Raw genomic sequence first — 19,974 nt, 5'->3', positions numbered from 1 at the left:
CGGAAGCCATGCAAGGTACCAACCAGCACATCGGGAGCAATTTGGGGTTCAGTGTCTTGCCCAAGGACACTTCGACATGTAGCCAGGAGGAGCCGGGATTCGAACCGCCGACCCATGGATCATTGGACGACCTGCTCTACCTCCTGAGCCACAGTCGCCCCACCTATCTACCTTTTGTCCAGCACCAGCAAAGAACTAGATGTGCGCAAGCCACCTGCTTTTTAAACTTGACCTTGACCCTATACTCCTCTCCTCCTCCTCCTCTGTGCAGGTGATGCAAGTGGTTCGGGAGCAGATCATGCGCGCGCTGACCCAGAAGCCTAACTCCCTGGACCAGTTCAAGAGCCGCCTGCAGAACCTGAGCTACACGGAGATCCTGAAGATACGGCAGTCGGAGAGGATGAATCAGGAGGACTTCCAGTCGCGCCCCATCCTGTGAGTATATATACTATAGTGATGGGACTCCTTCCAGTGTTGTTTTCATCATAGACATAAGGTAGACGCCCCTTTCCAGGGCTGGACTGGGACAAAAATTCGGCCCGGTCATTTCCGTGTGAATTTGGCCCAGACCGGCCCACCACAACCAGCGCGCAGATAGCAGAAACTCTACCGCCCGCTCCGTCGAGGCACACACAAACACACAAGCCCCTAATACCACCACTTTTACAGAACAACATAAATGATACAAACCAACAGACAACTACACAGCCCTTTGTAGAGGGTTTATTTGTCACTCACTGATACAGGTACAGTGAAATTATCATGATGGCACTGGCAGAATGGCAGCACGCCTGGACCTTTCCTGGTGGCCTATTTTTTATTTTTTTAATAATAATCATGGCGGCCCCCTACGGTCGCGGCCCACCGGGAATATGCCCGGTGCGTCCTGTGGCCAGTCCAGCCCTGCCCCTTTCGGCTCTGGAGCGTATGTGCTCAAGGGAGGGCGAGAAATTCCCGAGATTCCTTGCGAAGTCCTGTGGAAGCATGAGCGTGCGTCACAGAGCGCATGTTCGGGTCTGATAAGTCCCGGAAAAGATGCGCTGTGATTGGCCAGTAGTCACTTGAGTGGCAGCGTGTCGTAGTGTTCCGTCCACTCTTCCGGCGTACCAGTGTAAATTGTTCCTCCCTCCCGTCAACACACATGGCTCCAACGAACTGCAGCAGCCAATGAGGCATCTATCTTTTGTAATATCTATATGGTTTTTATGGCCAGCACATTTAGATTTTTAGTTTTGGTCATTAGTCTACTTGAATAGTTAATTTTTTTGTCACATTTTAGTCACTTAGAATGTTTTAGTGTTTGTTTTGTTTTAGTTGACTAAATATAAGATTTTAGTCGGCTACATCTACATGTTGGTTTAGTCGAACAAAATGTGTTTTGGTGGGCCTTGATGCTGTCGTAATGACTGTTTTTTTTTTCACTTGCTGAAAATAGTCTGAAAATGTCAGTATATTTAGTCTTAGTATTAGTCATCATAGCTTAGTTTTTATTTAGTTTCCATTTAGTTTTCGTCAGTGGAAAAGGGTAGTCGACGAACATATATTTGGTAAATCTAAGTACTTCTTCCTCTCCACCGGTGCTGAGATACAGGCAGAAAATGGCCGTTTTACAATGGCTTTGTTCGTGGCAATGTAGGAGACTACATGTTCCATCCTGACCTGTTATTGAACCCCACTGTGAATATGTGTGCAAGAGAGAGAGAGACGTGCTTGACAGGCACGAGGAAATGCCTGCGGATAATTGCGCGAGCATTTCAAGTAGCCTCGTTTCTGAGCAGCGCGCTCTTGACAATGTGATTCGCATGAAAAAGCCACTCTGAAAGCGGACAAAGGGAGAACAATGTACCGTACCGTACCGTACCGTACCGTACCGTACCGCACCGTACCGTACCGTACCGTACCGCACCGCACCGCACCGCACCGTACCGTACCGTACCGCACCGCACCGCACCGTACCGTACCGTACCCTTCCGCACCGCACCGCACCGTACCGTACCGTACCGCACCGTACCGTACCGTACCGTACCGCACCGCACCGCACCGCACCGTACCGTACCGTACCGTACCGCACTGTACGGAGAAGATGACTTTCGCTCAACCGCTTCCATTCCTCGCCACGGAATCTGTCTGAATGGTGAAGGGCGGCCCGCTGCCATTGTGCTCCGTCTGCGCGCCACACAGGGGTAAATGTAGGAGTCATGCTTCAGGCTTCCATGTTCTGTAGTCTAGGTGGTTCTCCAAAGTGGGGGTCCATGGTCGACACAATCGGGTGCAGGCTTGTGTTCCCGAACATACAAAGAGTCATGGTAAATGGTGCATTTATATAGCGCCTTTATCCAAGGCGCTTTACAGAGATTGTGCATTACATTCACCCATTCACACACACATTCATACACCGATGGCAGCGGAAACCATGCAAGGCACCAACTAGCACATCGGGAGCAATTAGGGGTTCAGTGTCTTGCTCAAGGACACTTTGACAGTAACTCTGGGGGAGCCCGGGTTCGAACTGGCAACCTTACAGTTACCATCCAGCCACTCTACCCCTGAGCCACCGCCGCTGTCTGTCACCCCCCCCCCCCCTACCCAAACACTAACCTAACCCCAACCTTACGGTTACCATCCAGGCACTCTACCCCTGAGCCACCGCCGCCGTCTGTCACCCCCCCCCCCCCCCCTACCCAAACACTAACCTAACCCCAACCTTACGGTTACCATCCAGGCACTCTACCCCTGAGCCACCGCCGCCGTCTGTCACCCCCCCCCCCCCCCCCCCCCCCCTACCCAAACACTAACCTAACCCTAACCTTACGGTTACCATCCAGCCACTCTACCCCTGAGCCACCGCCGCCGTCTGTCACCCCCCCCCCCCCCCCCCCCCCCCCCCTACCCAAACACTAACCTAACCCTAACCTTACGGTTACCATCCAGCCACTCTACCCCTGAGCCACCGCCGCCGTCTGTCACCCCCCCCCCCCCCCCCCCCCCCCCTACCCAAACACTAACCTAACCCTAACCTTACGGTTACCATCCAGCCACTCTACCCCTGAGGGGGGGGGGGTATCACTGGAACAACATATTTTCAGATGGGGGGGTCGGCGGCCAAATACATATAATTTTTGGGCTCCTTGACATGAAATACTTTGAGCACCACATGATTTAGAAGACATTTGTAGAATCTGCTCTCAGGTCTTATTGGGCTAAACAGATGCAAATGTTATGTTATAATCATATAATGCCCCTCGAAACTTTTAGATTGAGGCGATATTTTGATTAGAAACTAAGCTTTGAAAACACACTTTTCGGTCCACTAAGCAATTATGCCGGTTTTGAGCGAAAACGCTGGTTTTGCAATAACATTTTTTTTTTTTTACGTCAAAATTCTTCATCAACCCCAAATGATCCCGGGCTTATATAAACGGGGTCTAATGAAATATTCATGTATAGTCTCATAAAAATGCTGAGGTCACATTTATGAGAGAAAGTGTTAATGCAAGACTTTATATTGCTTTAACCCATTCTGGACGGGAACCCCTTTTGGTGTTTTAACTAAGCATTATGTTATAGCAGATCTACAAGCTCATAGCGCGCCACCGAGTGGCGCACTATGAACTTGTAGGTCTGCTATTTTTAAAAAATCGTGAAAATGTGCCTCAAATCGTTGAATATATATATTATTACAGAGTGAACATTTTTAACTCAAATCTTTGCTTCTGCGGAGGTCCCTGGAACAACATATTTTCAGATGGGGGGTGGGCGGAGGCATATTACATGTAATTTTTGGGGTCCTTGACATGAAATATTGAGCAGCACTGATACAGAAACATAAGGTTTTTCAGAAAACTGTCGACTGTAAACTTCGACGTCAGGCCTAAGTGGGTTAAAGTGCTCTGCAGCAGATTGCAACATCAAGGACCCCAGACTTAATTCCTTATTGATTCCACAGCGCTTACTTTTTGAAAAGTTGTACAACATTTGCCACTTCACGAGATCCCAGTAAACGTCCAACTCCGCAAGGCTATTTAAGGGTTGAGCAATTAAGCAAAGGCATAATCAATGGATATAGCAGGTCATTATTGAGAAATAAAGCCTGACAGTGTGATTAGACCCAGCTGACGCGGTGTGTGTGTGTGTGTGTGTGTGTGTGTGTGTGTGTGTGTGTGTGTGTGTGTGTGTGTGTGTGTGTGTGTGTGTGTGTGTGTGTGTGTGTGTGTGTGTGTGTGTGTGTGTGTGTGTGTGTGTGTGTGTGTGATCTGCAAGCTACGAGCTTGTAGATCTGCTATTTTTCAATAGCTAAAGCATAACATAATGCTAACACCAAAAGGGGTTCCCGCCCAGAATGGCCTGACGTCGAAATTAAAATGTCTTCTAAATCAGGGGTTCTCAACGTTTTCGGCCGGGGACCCCCGGAAATGCTTTGGCAAAGTCTCGGGACCCCCGCCCCGCCCCCTCCCGACCCCCAATATAAATTGACTGCTACAATAACCTTAACCCATTTTGGGCGGGAACCCCTTTTGGTCGCGACCGAGGGGTCGCGACCCACGGGTTGAGAACCCCTGATTTATAGCGCCCGGACCACTTTTACCGGCGCACCGGAAGTTGTTGTGAATGTCTGTGTAGCAGCTAACAATAGCCACACCACTCTAGAGTCGATCGACAACAACGGGAGGTAAGAATAAATCTATCGCGACTAGCGACTGGACCGCGGAGCGCCGTCTAACACAGGATCTTTTTTCAGAATTAGACGGGATGATTTAGATTGCGAGTTATGAACGTTTTAAGATTTTCGTTTTCGTCAGCTAAACAGGCAGGGAACATTTTCGATGACGTGTCACTGTTGTGCAACACCGAGGATTGGGCAACAAGCGCTCCTAGGCTGTGGAGCGATGCGATCGGTTTTGATATCATTAATATATCCGTCCTATTTATCAATGTCCGCCTTGGGCACTTGACCATGAACTTGAACTTGACGGAGATCTCCGCCCTGGGCCTCCATGGTGTTAATGTACCCAAAAGTAACAGTGTTGATGAAATATAATATATTTTTGGTCACTCAAGTTTCCATTTCTCGCTTCAAATGTTTTCAAAGATCGACATTCTTGAGCAATTTGTATCTGTAAAAATGTAATTTTGTGTTATTAGAGGCGTACATATAGCTGCCATGTTGGATACAGCACATAATCAAGCAGCGCATCAGATTGATATGAGCAGGTGCTCAGTCTGAGCCTAATGGACATAGTGGGCGAGTGGAAAGGGTGAGTGGAATTAGGCGGGTAATGTGAGTCTGAAAAGGTGAGCTTTGAGGGAGGTTTTGAACAGCCGGGCAAGGGTCGAAGAGGAAGTCACATACACATCACCCAACAGCCCTACAAACAACCCTCCAATAACCTTGAAAAGTCCAACGTCTCCATGTGAAACATATACTGTGAGAGGGAGAGATGAGAGAGAGACACTAACATACTGTGAGAGGGAGAGCTGAGAGAGAGAGAGACACCACATACTGTGAGAGGGAGAGCTGAGAGAGAGACACTAACATACTGTGAGAGGGAGAGCTGAGAGAGAGAGACACTAACATACTGTGAGAGGGAGAGATGAGAGAGAGACACTAACATACTGTGAGAGGGAGAGCTGAGAGAGAGAGACACTAACATACTGTGAGAGGGAGAGCTGAGAGAGAGAGACACTAACATACTGTGAGAGGGAGAGATGAGAGAGAGACACTAACATACTGTGAGAGGGAGAGCTGAGAGAGAGACACTAACATACTGTGAGAGGGAGAGCTGAGAGAGAGAGACACTAACATACTGTGAGAGGGAGAGCTGAGAGAGAGAGACACTAACATACTGTGAGAGGGAGAGCTGAGAGAGAGAGACACTAACATACTGTGAGAGGGAGAGCTGAGAGAGAGACACTAACATACTGTGAGAGGGAGAGATGAGAGAGAGAGAGACACTAACATACTGTGAGAGGGAGAGCTGAGAGAGAGACACTAACATACTGTGAGAGGGAGAGCTGAGAGAGAGACACTAACATACTGTGAGAGGGAGAGTTGAGAGAGACACTAACATACTGTGAGAGCTGAGAGAGAGACACTAACATACTGTGAGAGGGAGAGCTGAGAGAGAGACACTAACATACTGTGAGAGGGAGAGCTGAGAGAGAGACACTAACATACTGTGAGAGGGAGAGCTGAGAGAGAGAGACACTAACATACTGTGAGAGGGAGAGCTGAGAGAGAGAGACACTAACATACTGTGAGAGGGAGAGCTGAGAGAGAGAGAGACACTAACATACTGTGAGAGGGAGAGCTGAGAGAGAGACACTAACATACTGTGAGAGGGAGAGCTGAGAGAGAGACACTAACATACTGTGAGAGGGAGAGTTGAGAGAGAGACACTAACATACTGTGAGAGGGAGAGCTGAGAGAGAGAGACACTAACATACTGTGAGAGGGAGAGTTGAGAGAGAGAGACACTAACATACTGTGAGAGGGAGAGCTGAGAGAGAGACACTAACATACTGTGAGAGAGAGAGCTGAGAGAGAGACACTAACATACTGTGAGAGGGAGAGTTGAGAGAGAGACACTAACATACTGTGAGAGGGAGAGTTGAGAGAGAGAGAGACACTAACATACTGTGAGAGAGAGAGCTGAGAGAGAGACACTAACATACTGTGAGAGGGAGAGTTGAGAGAGAGAGACTAACATACTGTGAGAGGGAGAGCTGAGAGAGAGACACTAACATACTGTGAGAGGGAGAGTTGAGAGAGAGAGAGACACTAACATACTGTGAGAGGGAGAGCTGAGAGAGAGACACTAACATACTGTGAGAGGGAGAGCTGAGAGAGAGAGAGACACTAACATACTGTGAGAGGGAGAGCTGAGAGAGAGACACTAACATACTGTGAGAGGGAGAGCTGAGAGAGAGACACTAACATACTGTGAGAGGGAGAGCTGAGAGAGAGACACTAACATACTGTGAGAGGGAGAGCTGAGAGAGAGACACTAACATACTGTGAGAGGGAGAGCTGAGAGAGAGACACTAACATACTGTGAGAGGGAGAGATGAGAGAGAGACACTAACATACTGTGAGAGGGAGAGATGAGAGAGAGACACTAACATACTGTGAGGGAGAGAGCTGAGAGAGAGACACTAACATACTGTGAGAGGGAGAGTTGAGAGAGAGACACTAACATACTGTGAGAGGGAGAGATGAGAGAGAGAGACACTAACATACTGTGAGAGGGAGAGTTGAGAGAGAGACACTAACATACTGTGAGAGTTGAGAGAGAGAGACACTAACATACTGTGAGAGGGAGAGTTGAGAGAGAGAGACACTAACATACTGTGAGAGAGAGAGCTGAGAGAGAGACACTAACATACTGTGAGAGGGAGAGATGAGAGAGAGACACTAACATACTGTGAGAGGGAGAGTTGAGAGAGAGAGACACTAACATACTGTGAGAGAGAGAGCTGAGAGAGAGACACTAACATACTGTGAGAGAGAGAGCTGAGAGAGAGACACTAACATACTGTGAGAGGGAGAGCTGAGAGAGAGAGACACTAACATACTGTGAGAGGGAGAGTTGAGAGAGAGAGACACTAACATACTGTGAGAGGGAGAGCTGAGAGAGAGAGACACTAACATACTGTGAGAGGGAGAGCTGAGAGAGAGAGAGACACTAACATACTGTGAGAGGGAGAGTTGAGAGAGAGACACTAACATACTGTGAGAGGGAGAGCTGAGAGAGAGACACTAACATACTGTGAGAGGGAGAGATGAGAGAGAGAGAGACACTAACATACTGTGAGAGGGAGAGCTGAGAGAGAGAGAGACACTAACATACTGTGAGAGGGAGAGTTGAGAGAGAGACACTAACATACTGTGAGAGGGAGAGCTGAGAGAGAGACACTAACATACTGTGAGAGGGAGAGTTGAGAGAGAGACACTAACATACTGTGAGAGGGAGAGATGAGAGAGAGACACTAACATACTGTGAGAGGGAGAGTTGAGAGAGAGACACTAACATACTGTGAGAGGGAGAGATGAGAGAGAGACACTAACATACTGTGAGAGGGAGAGTTGAGAGAGAGACACTAACATACTGTGAGAGAGAGAGCTGGGAGAGAGACACTAACATACTGTGAGAGGGAGAGATGAGAGAGAGACACTAACATACTGTGAGAGGGAGAGATGAGAGAGAGACACTAACATACTGTGAGAGGGAGAGCTGAGAGAGAGACACTAACATACTGTGAGAGGGAGAGCTGGGAGAGAGACACTAACATACTGTGAGAGGGAGAGCTGAGAGAGAGACACTAACATACTGTGAGAGGGAGAGCTGGGAGAGAGACACTAACATACTGTGAGAGGGAGAGCTGAGAGAGAGACACTAACATACTGTGAGAGGGAGAGCTGTGAGAGAGAGAGACACTAACATACTGTGAGAGGGAGAGCTGAGAGAGAGAGACACTAACATACTGTGAGAGGGAGAGCTGAGAGAGAGACACTAACATACTGTGAGAGGGAGAGCTGAGAGAGAGAGAGACACTAACATACTGTGAGAGGGAGAGCTGTGAGAGAGACACTAACATACTGTGAGAGGGAGAGCTGAGAGAGAGACACTAACATACTGTGAGAGGGAGAGCTGGAGAGAGAGAGACACTAACATACTGTGAGAGGGAGAGCTGTGAGAGAGAGAGACACTAACATACTGTGAGAGGGAGAGCTGAGAGAGAGAGACACTAACATACTGTGAGAGGGAGAGCTGAGAGAGAGACACTAACATACTGTGAGAGGGAGAGCTGAGAGAGAGACACTAACATACTGTGAGAGGGAGAGCTGAGAGAGAGACACTAACATACTGTGAGAGGGAGAGCTGAGAGAGAGAGACACTAACATACTGTGAGAGGGAGAGTTGAGAGAGAGAGACACTAACATACTGTGAGAGGGAGAGCTGAGAGAGAGACACTAACATACTGTGAGAGGGAGAGTTGAGAGAGAGACACTAACATACTGTGAGAGGGAGAGTTGAGAGAGAGACACTAACATACTGTGAGAGGGAGAGTTGAGAGAGAGACACTAACATACTGTGAGAGGGAGAGTTGAGAGAGAGACACTAACATACTGTGAGAGGGAGAGTTGAGAGAGAGAGACACTAACATACTGTGAGAGGGAGAGTTGAGAGAGAGACACTAACATACTGTGAGAGAGAGAGACACTAACATACTGTGAGAGGGAGAGATGAGAGAGAGACACTAACATACTGTGAGAGGGAGAGCTGAGAGAGAGACACTAACATACTGTGAGAGGGAGAGCTGAGAGAGAGACACTAACACACTGTGAGAGGGAGAGTTGAGAGAGAGAGAGACACTAACATACTGTGAGAGGGAGAGATGAGAGAGAGACACTAACATACTGTGAGAGGGAGAGATGAGAGAGAGACACTAACATACTGTGAGAGGGAGAGCTGAGAGAGAGACACTAACATACTGTGAGAGGGAGAGCTGAGAGAGAGAGACACTAACATACTGTGAGAGGGAGAGTTGAGAGAGAGAGACACTAACATACTGTGAGAGGGAGAGTTGAGAGAGAGACACTAACATACTGTGAGAGGGAGAGTTGAGAGAGAGACACTAACATACTGTGAGAGGGAGAGCTGAGAGAGAGACACTAACATACTGTGAGAGGGAGAGCTGAGAGAGAGACACTAACATACTGTGAGAGGGAGAGCTGAGAGAGAGACACTAACATACTGTGAGAGGGAGAGTTGAGAGAGAGAGACACTAACATACTGTGAGAGGGAGAGTTGAGAGAGAGAGACACTAACATACTGTGAGGGAGAGAGACACTAACATACTGTGAGAGGGAGAGCTGAGAGAGAGACACTAACATACTGTGAGAGGGAGAGTTGAGAGAGAGACACTAACATACTGTGAGAGGGAGAGATGAGAGAGAGAGACACTAACATACTGTGAGAGGGAGAGATGAGAGAGAGACACTAACATACTGTGAGAGGGAGAGCTGAGAGAGAGACACTAACATACTGTGAGAGAGAGAGACACTAACATACTGTGAGAGGGAGAGCTGAGAGAGAGACACTAACATACTGTGAGAGGGAGAGCTGAGAGAGAGAGACACTAACATACTGTGAGAGGGAGAGTTGAGAGAGAGAGACACTAACATACTGTGAGAGGGAGAGTTGAGAGAGAGACACTAACATACTGTGAGAGGGAGAGTTGAGAGAGAGACACTAACATACTGTGAGAGGGAGAGCTGAGAGAGAGACACTAACATACTGTGAGAGGGAGAGCTGAGAGAGAGACACTAACATACTGTGAGAGGGAGAGCTGAGAGAGAGACACTAACATACTGTGAGAGGGAGAGATGAGAGAGAGACACTAACATACTGTGAGAGGGAGAGCTGAGAGAGAGACACTAACATACTGTGAGAGGGAGAGTTGAGAGAGAGAGACACTAACATACTGTGAGAGGGAGAGCTGAGAGAGAGACACTAACATACTGTGAGAGGGAGAGCTGAGAGAGAGACACTAACATACTGTGAGAGGGAGAGATGAGAGAGAGAGACACTAACATACTGTGAGAGGGAGAGTTGAGAGAGAGAGACACTAACATACTGTGAGAGGGAGAGTTGAGAGAGAGAGACACTAACATACTGTGAGAGGGAGAGTTGAGAGAGAGAGACACTAACATACTGTGAGAGGGAGAGTTGAGAGAGAGACACTAACATACTGTGAGAGGGAGAGATGAGAGAGAGACACTAACATACTGTGAGAGGGAGAGTTGAGAGAGAGACACTAACATACTGTGAGAGGGAGAGATGAGAGAGAGAGACACTAACATACTGTGAGAGGGAGAGCTGGGAGAGAGACACTAACATACTGTGAGAGGGAGAGCTGAGAGAGAGACACTAACATACTGTGAGAGGGAGAGTTGAGAGAGAGAGACACTAACATACTGTGAGAGGGAGAGATGAGAGAGAGAGACACTAACATACTGTGAGAGGGAGAGTTGAGAGAGAGAGACACTAACATACTGTGAGAGGGAGAGCTGAGAGAGAGACACTAACATACTGTGAGAGGGAGAGATGAGAGAGAGAGACACTAACATACTGTGAGAGGGAGAGTTGAGAGAGAGAGACACTAACATACTGTGAGAGGGAGAGCTGAGAGAGAGAGACACTAACATACTGTGAGAGGGAGAGATGAGAGAGAGAGACACTAACATACTGTGAGAGAGAGAGACACTAACATACTGTGAGAGGGAGAGCTGAGAGAGAGAGAGAGAGACACTAACATACTGTGAGAGGGAGAGTTGAGAGAGAGAGACACTAACATACTGTGAGAGGGAGAGCTGAGAGAGAGAGAGAGAGACACTGACATACTGTGAGAGGGAGAGTTGAGAGAGAGAGACACTGACATACTGTGAGAGGGAGAGCTGAGAGAGAGACACTAACATACTGTGAGAGGGAGAGCTGAGAGAGAGACACTAACATACTGTGAGAGGGAGAGCTGAGAGAGAGACACTAACATACTGTGAGAGGGAGAGCTGAGAGAGAGACACTAACATACTGTGAGAGGGAGAGCTGAGAGAGAGACACTAACATACTGTGAGAGAGAGAGCTGAGAGAGAGACACTAACATACTGTGAGAGGGAGAGCTGAGAGAGAGACACTAACATACTGTGAGAGGGAGAGATGAGAGAGAGACACTAACATACTGTGAGAGGGAGAGTTGAGAGAGAGAGACACTAACATACTGTGAGAGCTGAGAGAGAGACACTAACATACTGTGAGAGGGAGAGTTGAGAGAGAGAGACACTAACATACTGTGAGAGGGAGAGTTGAGAGAGAGAGACACTAACATACTGTGAGAGGGAGAGCTGAGAGAGAGACACTAACATACTGTGAGAGGGAGAGTTGAGAGAGAGACACTAACATACTGTGAGAGGGAGAGCTGAGAGAGAGAGACACTAACATACTGTGAGAGGGAGAGATGAGAGAGAGACACTAACATACTGTGAGAGGGAGAGAGAGAGACTAACATACTGTGAGAGGGAGAGATGAGAGAGAGACACTAACATACTGTGAGAGGGAGAGCTGAGAGAGAGAGACACTAACATACTGTGAGAGATGAGAGAGAGACACTAACATACTGTGAGAGGGAGAGAGAGACACTAACATACTGTGAGAGGGAGAGAGAGACACTAACATACTGTGAGAGGGAGAGCTGAGAGAGAGACACTAACATACTGTGAGAGGGAGAGTTGAGAGAGAGACACTAACATACTGTGAGAGGGAGAGCTGAGAGAGAGACACTAACATACTGTGAGAGGGAGAGCTGAGAGAGAGACACTAACATACTGTGAGAGGGAGAGAGAGACACTAACATACTGTGAGAGGGAGAGATGAGAGAGAGACACTAACATACTGTGAGAGGGAGAGCTGAGAGAGAGACACTAACATACTGTGAGAGGGAGAGAGAGAGAGAGAGACACTAACATACTGTGAGAGGGAGAGCTGAGAGAGAGAGACACTAACATACTGTGAGAGGGAGAGATGAGAGAGAGACACTAACATACTGTGAGAGGGAGAGTTGAGAGAGAGACACTAACATACTGTGAGAGGGAGAGCTGAGAGAGAGAGACACTAACATACTGTGAGAGGGAGAGATGAGAGAGAGACACTAACATACTGTGAGAGGGAGAGCTGAGAGAGAGACACTAACATACTGTGAGAGCTGAGAGAGAGACACTAACATACTGTGAGAGAGAGAGACACTAACATACTGTGAGAGAGAGAGACACTAACATACTGTGAGAGGGAGAGCTGAGAGAGAGAGACACTAACATACTGTGAGAGGGAGAGCTGAGAGAGAGAGACACTAACATACTGTGAGAGGGAGAGCTGAGAGAGAGAGACACTAACATACTGTGAGAGGGAGAGTTGAGAGAGAGACACTAACATACTGTGAGAGGGAGAGCTGAGAGAGAGACACTAACATACTGTGAGAGGGAGAGATGAGAGAGAGACACTAACATACTGTGAGAGGGAGAGCTGAGAGAGAGACACTAACATACTGTGAGAGGGAGAGTTGAGAGAGAGACACTAACATACTGTGAGAGGGAGAGCTGAGAGAGAGAGACACTAACATACTGTCAGAGCTGAGAGAGAGACACTAACATACTGTGAGAGGGAGAGATGAGAGAGAGAGACACTAACATACTGTGAGAGGGAGAGTTGAGAGAGAGACACTAACATACTGTGAGAGTGAGAGCTGAGAGAGAGACACTAACATACTGTGAGAGGGAGAGATGAGAGAGAGAGAGACACTAACATACTGTGAGAGGGAGAGTTGAGAGAGAGACACTAACATACTGTGAGAGGGAGAGTTGAGAGAGACACTAACATACTGTGAGAGGGAGAGTTGAGAGAGAGAGAGACACTAACATACTGTGAGAGGGAGAGCTGAGAGAGACACTAACATACTGTGAGAGGGAGAGTTGAGAGAGAGACACTAACATACTGTGAGAGGGAGAGCTGAGAGAGACACTAACATACTGTGAGAGGGAGAGATGAGAGAGAGACACTAACATACTGTGAGAGGGAGAGCTGAGAGAGAGACACTAACATACTGTGAGAGGGAGAGTTGAGAGAGAGACACTAACATACTGTGAGAGGGAGAGTTGAGAGAGAGAGACACTAACATACTGTGAGAGGGAGAGTTGAGAGAGAGAGACACTAACATACTGTGAGAGGGAGAGCTGAGAGAGAGAGACACTAACATACTGTGAGAGGGAGAGTTGAGAGAGAGACACTAACATACTGTGAGAGGGAGAGTTGAGAGAGAGACACTAACATACTGTGAGAGGGAGAGTTGAGAGAGAGACACTAACATACTGTGAGAGGGAGAGTTGAGAGAGAGACACTAACATACTGTGAGAGGGAGAGTTGAGAGAGAGACACTAACATACTGTGAGAGGGAGAGCTGAGAGAGAGAGACACTAACATACTGTGAGAGGGAGAGTTGAGAGAGAGACACTAACATACTGTGAGAGGGAGAGCTGAGAGAGAGAGACACTAACATACTGTGAGAGGGAGAGTTGAGAGAGAGACACTAACATACTGTGAGAGGGAGAGTTGAGAGAGAGAGACAGCACAGCTCTAGGAGAGTTGACTGCATAATGGATGCTGTGCTTAGCATTCCTCCACCACCACCACCTCCTCCACCTCCACCACCACCACCACCATGCACATTAAATAGTCAGGAGACGAGCGTGCAGATGTTCGCTTAACGAGCCTTTGACGAGCCCTGAGCACATGCAGCGTGTGTAGTTTCCCCACAATACCTTCCTGTACAGTCTATCGTTGGCTGTCAGGCAGAGACCAGAGACCTCCTATCTCCATATCTCCAACGTTTTGTGTTTTTTTTCCTCCTATCCTAAATCAATACCCAGCTACTTGATCGTATACTACATTGCCACGCAAAACGTATCGTAAAAATAGCAGATCCGCAAGCTTTAAATGCAGCGCGAAGAGACACATTTTGAGCTCGTAGATTTTTTTGGTGCTATTTTTGAAAGTAACAGTTTTGGGTAGAGATGTCCCGATCTGCAAGTCCACATTTGAGTGAGGAGTCTGCTATAAACACAACACGAGATATATAGCTGGATAGCTATAAACACTATTCCCGGTTGGTGATTAGATCATTTTAATTTTTTTATTATTATATTATTCTCTGGTATCGGTATCGGTATCGACTAACACAGAAATTGTGGTATCGGGATCGGATCGTAAATGAAACAAGTGTATCGGGACATCCCTAGTTTTGGGACATATGAGGTTTCCACCCTACAGAGTGCGAGAAGTGTGCGTGAAGCCTCTTGCGTTGCGGTGCATTACCTACCTGCCTTCCTGCCCTATAACAATCCTCTAGCGTTGCGGTGCATTACCTACCTGCCTTCCTGCCCTATAACAATCCTCTAGCGTTGCGGTGCATTACCTACCTGCCTGCCTACCCTATAACAAGCCTCTAGCGTTGCGGTGCATTACCTACCTGCCTTCCTGCCGTATAACAAGCCTCTAGCGTTGCGGTGCATTACCTACCTGCCTTCCTACCCTATAACAATCCTCTAGCGTTGCGGTGCATTACCTACCTGCCTTCCTACGGTATAACAATCCTCTAGCGTTGCGGTGCATTACCTACCTGCCTGCCTACCCTATAACAAGCCTCTAGCGTTGCGGTGCATTACCTACCTGCCTTCCTACCCTATAACAATCCTCTAGCGTTGTGGTGCATTACCTACCTGCCTTCCTACCCTATAACAAGCCTCTAGCGTTGCGGTGCATTACCTACCTGCCTTCCTGCCGTATAACAATCCTCTAGCGTTGCGGTGCATTACCTACCTGCCTTCCTACCCTATAACAATCCTCTAGCGTTGCGGTGCATTACCTACCTGCCTTCCTACGGTATAACAATCCTCTAGCGTTGCGGTGCATTACCTACCTGCCTTCCTACCCTATAACAATCCTCTAGCGTTGCGGTGCATTACCTACCTGCCTTCCTACAGTATAACAATCCTCTAGCGTTGCGGTGCATTACCTACCTGCCTGCCTACCCTATAACAATCCTCTAGCGTTGCGGTGCATTACCTACCTGCCTTCCCACCCTATAACAATCCTCTAGCGTTGCTGTGCATTACCTACCTGCCTTCCTACCCTATAACAATCCTCTAGCGTTGCGGTGCATTACCTACCTGCCTTCCTACCCTATAACAATCCTCTAGCGTTGCGGTGCATTACCTACCTGCCTTCCTACCCTATAACAAGCCTCTAGCGTTGCGGTGCATTACCTACCTGCCTTCCTACCTACCGTATAACAATCCTCTAGCGTTGCGGTGCATTACCTACCTGCCTTCCTACCCTATAACAATCCTCTAGCGTTGCGGTGCATTACCTACCTGCCTTCCTACCCTATAACAATCCTCTAGCGTTGCGGTGCATTACCTACCTGCCTTCCTACCCTATAACAAGCCTCTAGCGTTGCGGTGCATTACCTACCTGCCTTCCTACCCTATAACAAGCCTCTAGCGTTGCGGTGCATTATCTACCTGCCTTCCTACCCTATAACAAGCCTCTAGCGTTGCGGTGCATTACCTACCTGCCTTCCTACGGTATAACAATCCTCTAGCGTTGCGGTGCATTACCTACCTGCCTTCCTGCCCTATAACAAGCCTCTAGCGTTGCGGTGCATTACCTACCTGCCTTCCTACGGTATAACAATCCTCTAGCGTTGCGGTGCATTACCTACCTGCCTTCCTACCCTATAACAATCCTCTAGCGTTGCGGTGCATTACCTACCTGCCTTCCTAGCCTATAACAAGCCTCTAGCGTTGCGGTGCATTACCTACCTGCCTTCCTACCCTATAACAATCCTCTAGCGTTGCGGTGCATTACCTACCTGCCTTCCTACCCTATAACAAGCCTCTAGCGTTGCGGTGCATTACCTACCTGCCTTCCTACCCTATAACAAGCCTCTAGCGTTGCGGTGCATTACCTACCTGCCTTCCTACCCTATAACAATCCTCTAGCGTTGCGGTGCATTACCTACCTGCCTTCCTACCCTATAACAATCCTCTAGCGTTGCGGTGCATTACCTACCTGCCTTCCTACCCTATAACAATCCTCTAGCGTTGCGGTGCATTACCTACCTGCCTTCCTACCCTATAACAATCCTCTAGCGTTGCGGTGCGTTACCTACCTGCCTTCCTACCCTATAACAAGCCTCTAGCGTTGCGGTGCATTACCTACCTGCCTTCCTACCCTATAACAAGCCTCTAGCGTTGCGGTGCATTACCTACCTGCCTTCCTACCCTATAACAAGCCTCTAGCGTTGCGGTGCATTACCTACCTGCCTTCCCACCCTATAACAATCCTCTAGCGTTGCGGTGCATTACCTACCTGCCTTCCTACCCTATAACAATCCTCTAGCGTTGCGGTGCATTACCTACCTGCCTTCCTACCCTATAACAAGCCTCTAGCGTTGCGGTGCATTACCTACCTGCCTTCCTACCCTATAACAATCCTCTAGCGTTGCGGTGCATTACCTACCTGCCTTCCTACCCTATAACAAGCCTCTAGCGTTGCGGTGCATTACCTACCTGCCTTCCTACCCTATAACAAGCCTCTAGCGTTGCGGTGCATTACCTACCTGCCTTCCTACCCTATAACAAGCCTCTAGCGTTGCGGTGCATTACCTACCTGCCTTCCTACCCTATAACAAGCCTCTAGCGTTGCGGTGCATTACCTACCTGCCTTCCTACCCTATAACAATCCTCTAGCGTTGCGGTGCATTACCTACCTGCCTTCCTACCCTATAACAAGCCTCTAGCGTTGCGGTGCATTACCTACCTGCCTTCCTACCCTATAACAAGCCTCTAGCGTTGCGGTGCATTACCTACCTGCCTTCCTACCCTATAACAAGCCTCTTGCGTTGCGGTGCATTACCTACCTGCCTTCCTACCTACGGTATAACAATCCTCTAGCGTTGCGGTGCATTACCTACCTGCCTTCCTACCTACGGTATAACAATCCTCTAGCGTTGCGGTGCATTACCTACCTGCCTTCCTACGGTATAACAATCCTCTAGCGTTGCGGTGCATTACCTACCTGCCTTCCTACTGTATAACAATCCTCTAGCGTTGCGGTGCATTACCTACCTGCCTTCCTACCGTACAACAATCCTCTAGCGTTGCGGTGCATTACCTACCTGCCTTCCTACCGTACAACAATCCTCTAGCGTTGCGGTGCATTACCTACCTGCCTTCCTACCGTATAACAATCCTCTAGCGTTGCGGTGCATTACCTACCTGCCTTCCTACCTACCGTATAACAAGCCTCTAGCGTTGCGGTGCATTACCTACCTGCCTTCCTACGCTATAACAAGCCTCTAGCGTTGCGGTGCATTACCTACCTGCCTTCCTACCCTATAACAATCCTCTAGCGTTGCGGTGCATTACCTACCTGCCTTCCTACCCTATAACAATCCTCTAGCGTTGCGGTGCATTACCTACCTGCCTTCCTACCGTACAACAATCCTCTAGCGTTGCGGTGCATTACCTACCTGCCTTCCTACCGTACAACAATCCTCTAGCGTTGCGGTGCATTACCTACCTGCCTTCCTACGGTATAACAAGCCTCTAGCGTTGCGGTGCATTACCTACCTGCCTTCCTACGGTATAACAAGCCTCTTGCGTTGCGGTGCATTACCTACCTGCCTTCCTACCCTATAACAATCCTCTTGCGTTGCGGTGCATTACCTACCTGCCTTCCTACCCTATAACAATCCTCTAGCGTTGCGGTGCATTACCTACCTGCCTTCCTACCCTATAACAATCCTCTAGCGTTGCGGTGCATTACCTACCTGCCTTCCTACGGTATAACAAGCCTCTTGCGTTGCGGTGCATTACCTACCTGCCTTCCTACCCTATAACAATCCTCTTGCGTTGCGGTGCATTACCTACCTGCCTTCCTACCCTATAACAATCCTCTAGCGTTGCGGTGCATTACCTACCTGCCTTCCTACGGTATAACAATCCTCTAGCGTTGTGGTGCATTACCTACCTGCCTTCCTACGGTATAACAATCCTCTAGCGTTGCGGTGCATTACCTACCTGCCTTCCTACCCTATAACAATCCTCTTGCGTTGCGGTGCATTACCTACCTGCCTTCCTACCCTATAACAATCCTCTAGCGTTGCGGTGCATTACCTACCTGCCTTCCTACCTACCGTATAACAAGCCTCTAGCGTTGCGGTGCATTACCTACCTGCCTTCCTACCTACCGTATAACAAGCCTCTAGCGTTGCGGTGCATTACCTACCTGCCTTCCCACCGTATAACAATCCTCTAGCGTTGCGGTGCATTACCTACCTGCCTTCCCACCGTATAACAATCCTCTAGCGTTGCGGTGCATTACCTACCTGCCTTCCTACCTACCGTATAACAAGCCTCTAGCGTTGCGGTGCATTACCTACCTGCCTTCCTACCTACCGTATAACAAGCCTCTAGCGTTGCGGTGCATTACCTACCTGCCTTCCTACCTACCGTATAACAAGCCTCTAGTGTTGCGGTGCATTACCTACCTGCCTTCCTACCTACCGTATAACAAGCCTCTAGCGTTGCGGTGCATTACCTACCTGCCTTCCTACCTACCGTATAACAAGCCTCTAGTGTTGCGGTGCATTACCTACCTGCCTTCCTACCTACCGTATAACAAGCCTCTAGCGTTGCGGTGCATTACCTACCTGCCTTCCTACCTACCGTATAACAAGCCTCTAGCGTTGCGGTGCATTACCTACCTGCCTTCCTACCTACCGTATAACAATCCTCTAGCGTTGCGGTGCATTACCTACCTGCCTTCCTACCTACCGTATAACAATCCTCTAGCGTTGCGGTGCATTACCTACCTGCCTTCCTACCCTATAACAAGCCTCTAGCGTTGCGGTGCATTACCTACCTGCCTTCCTACCCTATAACAAGCCTCTAGCGTTGCGGTGCATTACCTACCTGCCTTCCTACCCTATAACAATCCTCTAGCGTTGCGGTGCATTACCTACCTGCCTTCCTACCCTATAACAATCCTCTAGCGTTGCGGTGCATTACCTACCTGCCTTCCTACCCTATAACAATCCTCTAGCGTTGCGGTGCATTACCTACCTGCCTTCCTACCCTATAACAATCCTCTAGCGTTGCGGTGCATTACCTACCTGCCTTCCTACCCTATAACAAGCCTCTAGCGTTGCGGTGCATTACCTACCTGCCTTCCTACCGTATAACAAGCCTCTAGCGTTGCGGTGCATTACCTACCTGCCTTCCTACCGTATAACAAGCCTCTAGCGTTGCGGTGCATTACCTACCTGCCTTCCTACGGTATAACAATCCTCTAGCGTTGCGGT

General features: G+C 48.6%; 1 protein-coding gene across 1 annotated transcript in view; it reads left to right on the top strand.

The window, feature by feature from the left end:
• The window catches only part of elmo1 (engulfment and cell motility 1 (ced-12 homolog, C. elegans)), a gene marked incomplete at its 3' end in the record, with an annotated part of 191,011 nt that overhangs the window by 145,252 nt on the left and 25,785 nt on the right, over window positions 1–19,974 (top strand). Inside the window, exon 14 of the mRNA XM_079522966.1 lies at window positions 272–435. Within this exon, the coding sequence (XP_079379092.1) occupies window positions 272–435 (164 nt within the window). The remainder of the gene's footprint in view (window positions 1–271; window positions 436–19,974) is intronic.

Source organism: Electrona antarctica (genome assembly GCF_951216825.1).
Source record: "Electrona antarctica genome assembly, chromosome: 15".
NCBI classification, from domain to species: Eukaryota; Metazoa; Chordata; class Actinopteri; order Myctophiformes; family Myctophidae; genus Electrona; species Electrona antarctica.
Note: the sequence above shows the minus strand (reverse complement) of the source record. Positions and strands in the feature narration are given on the sequence as shown.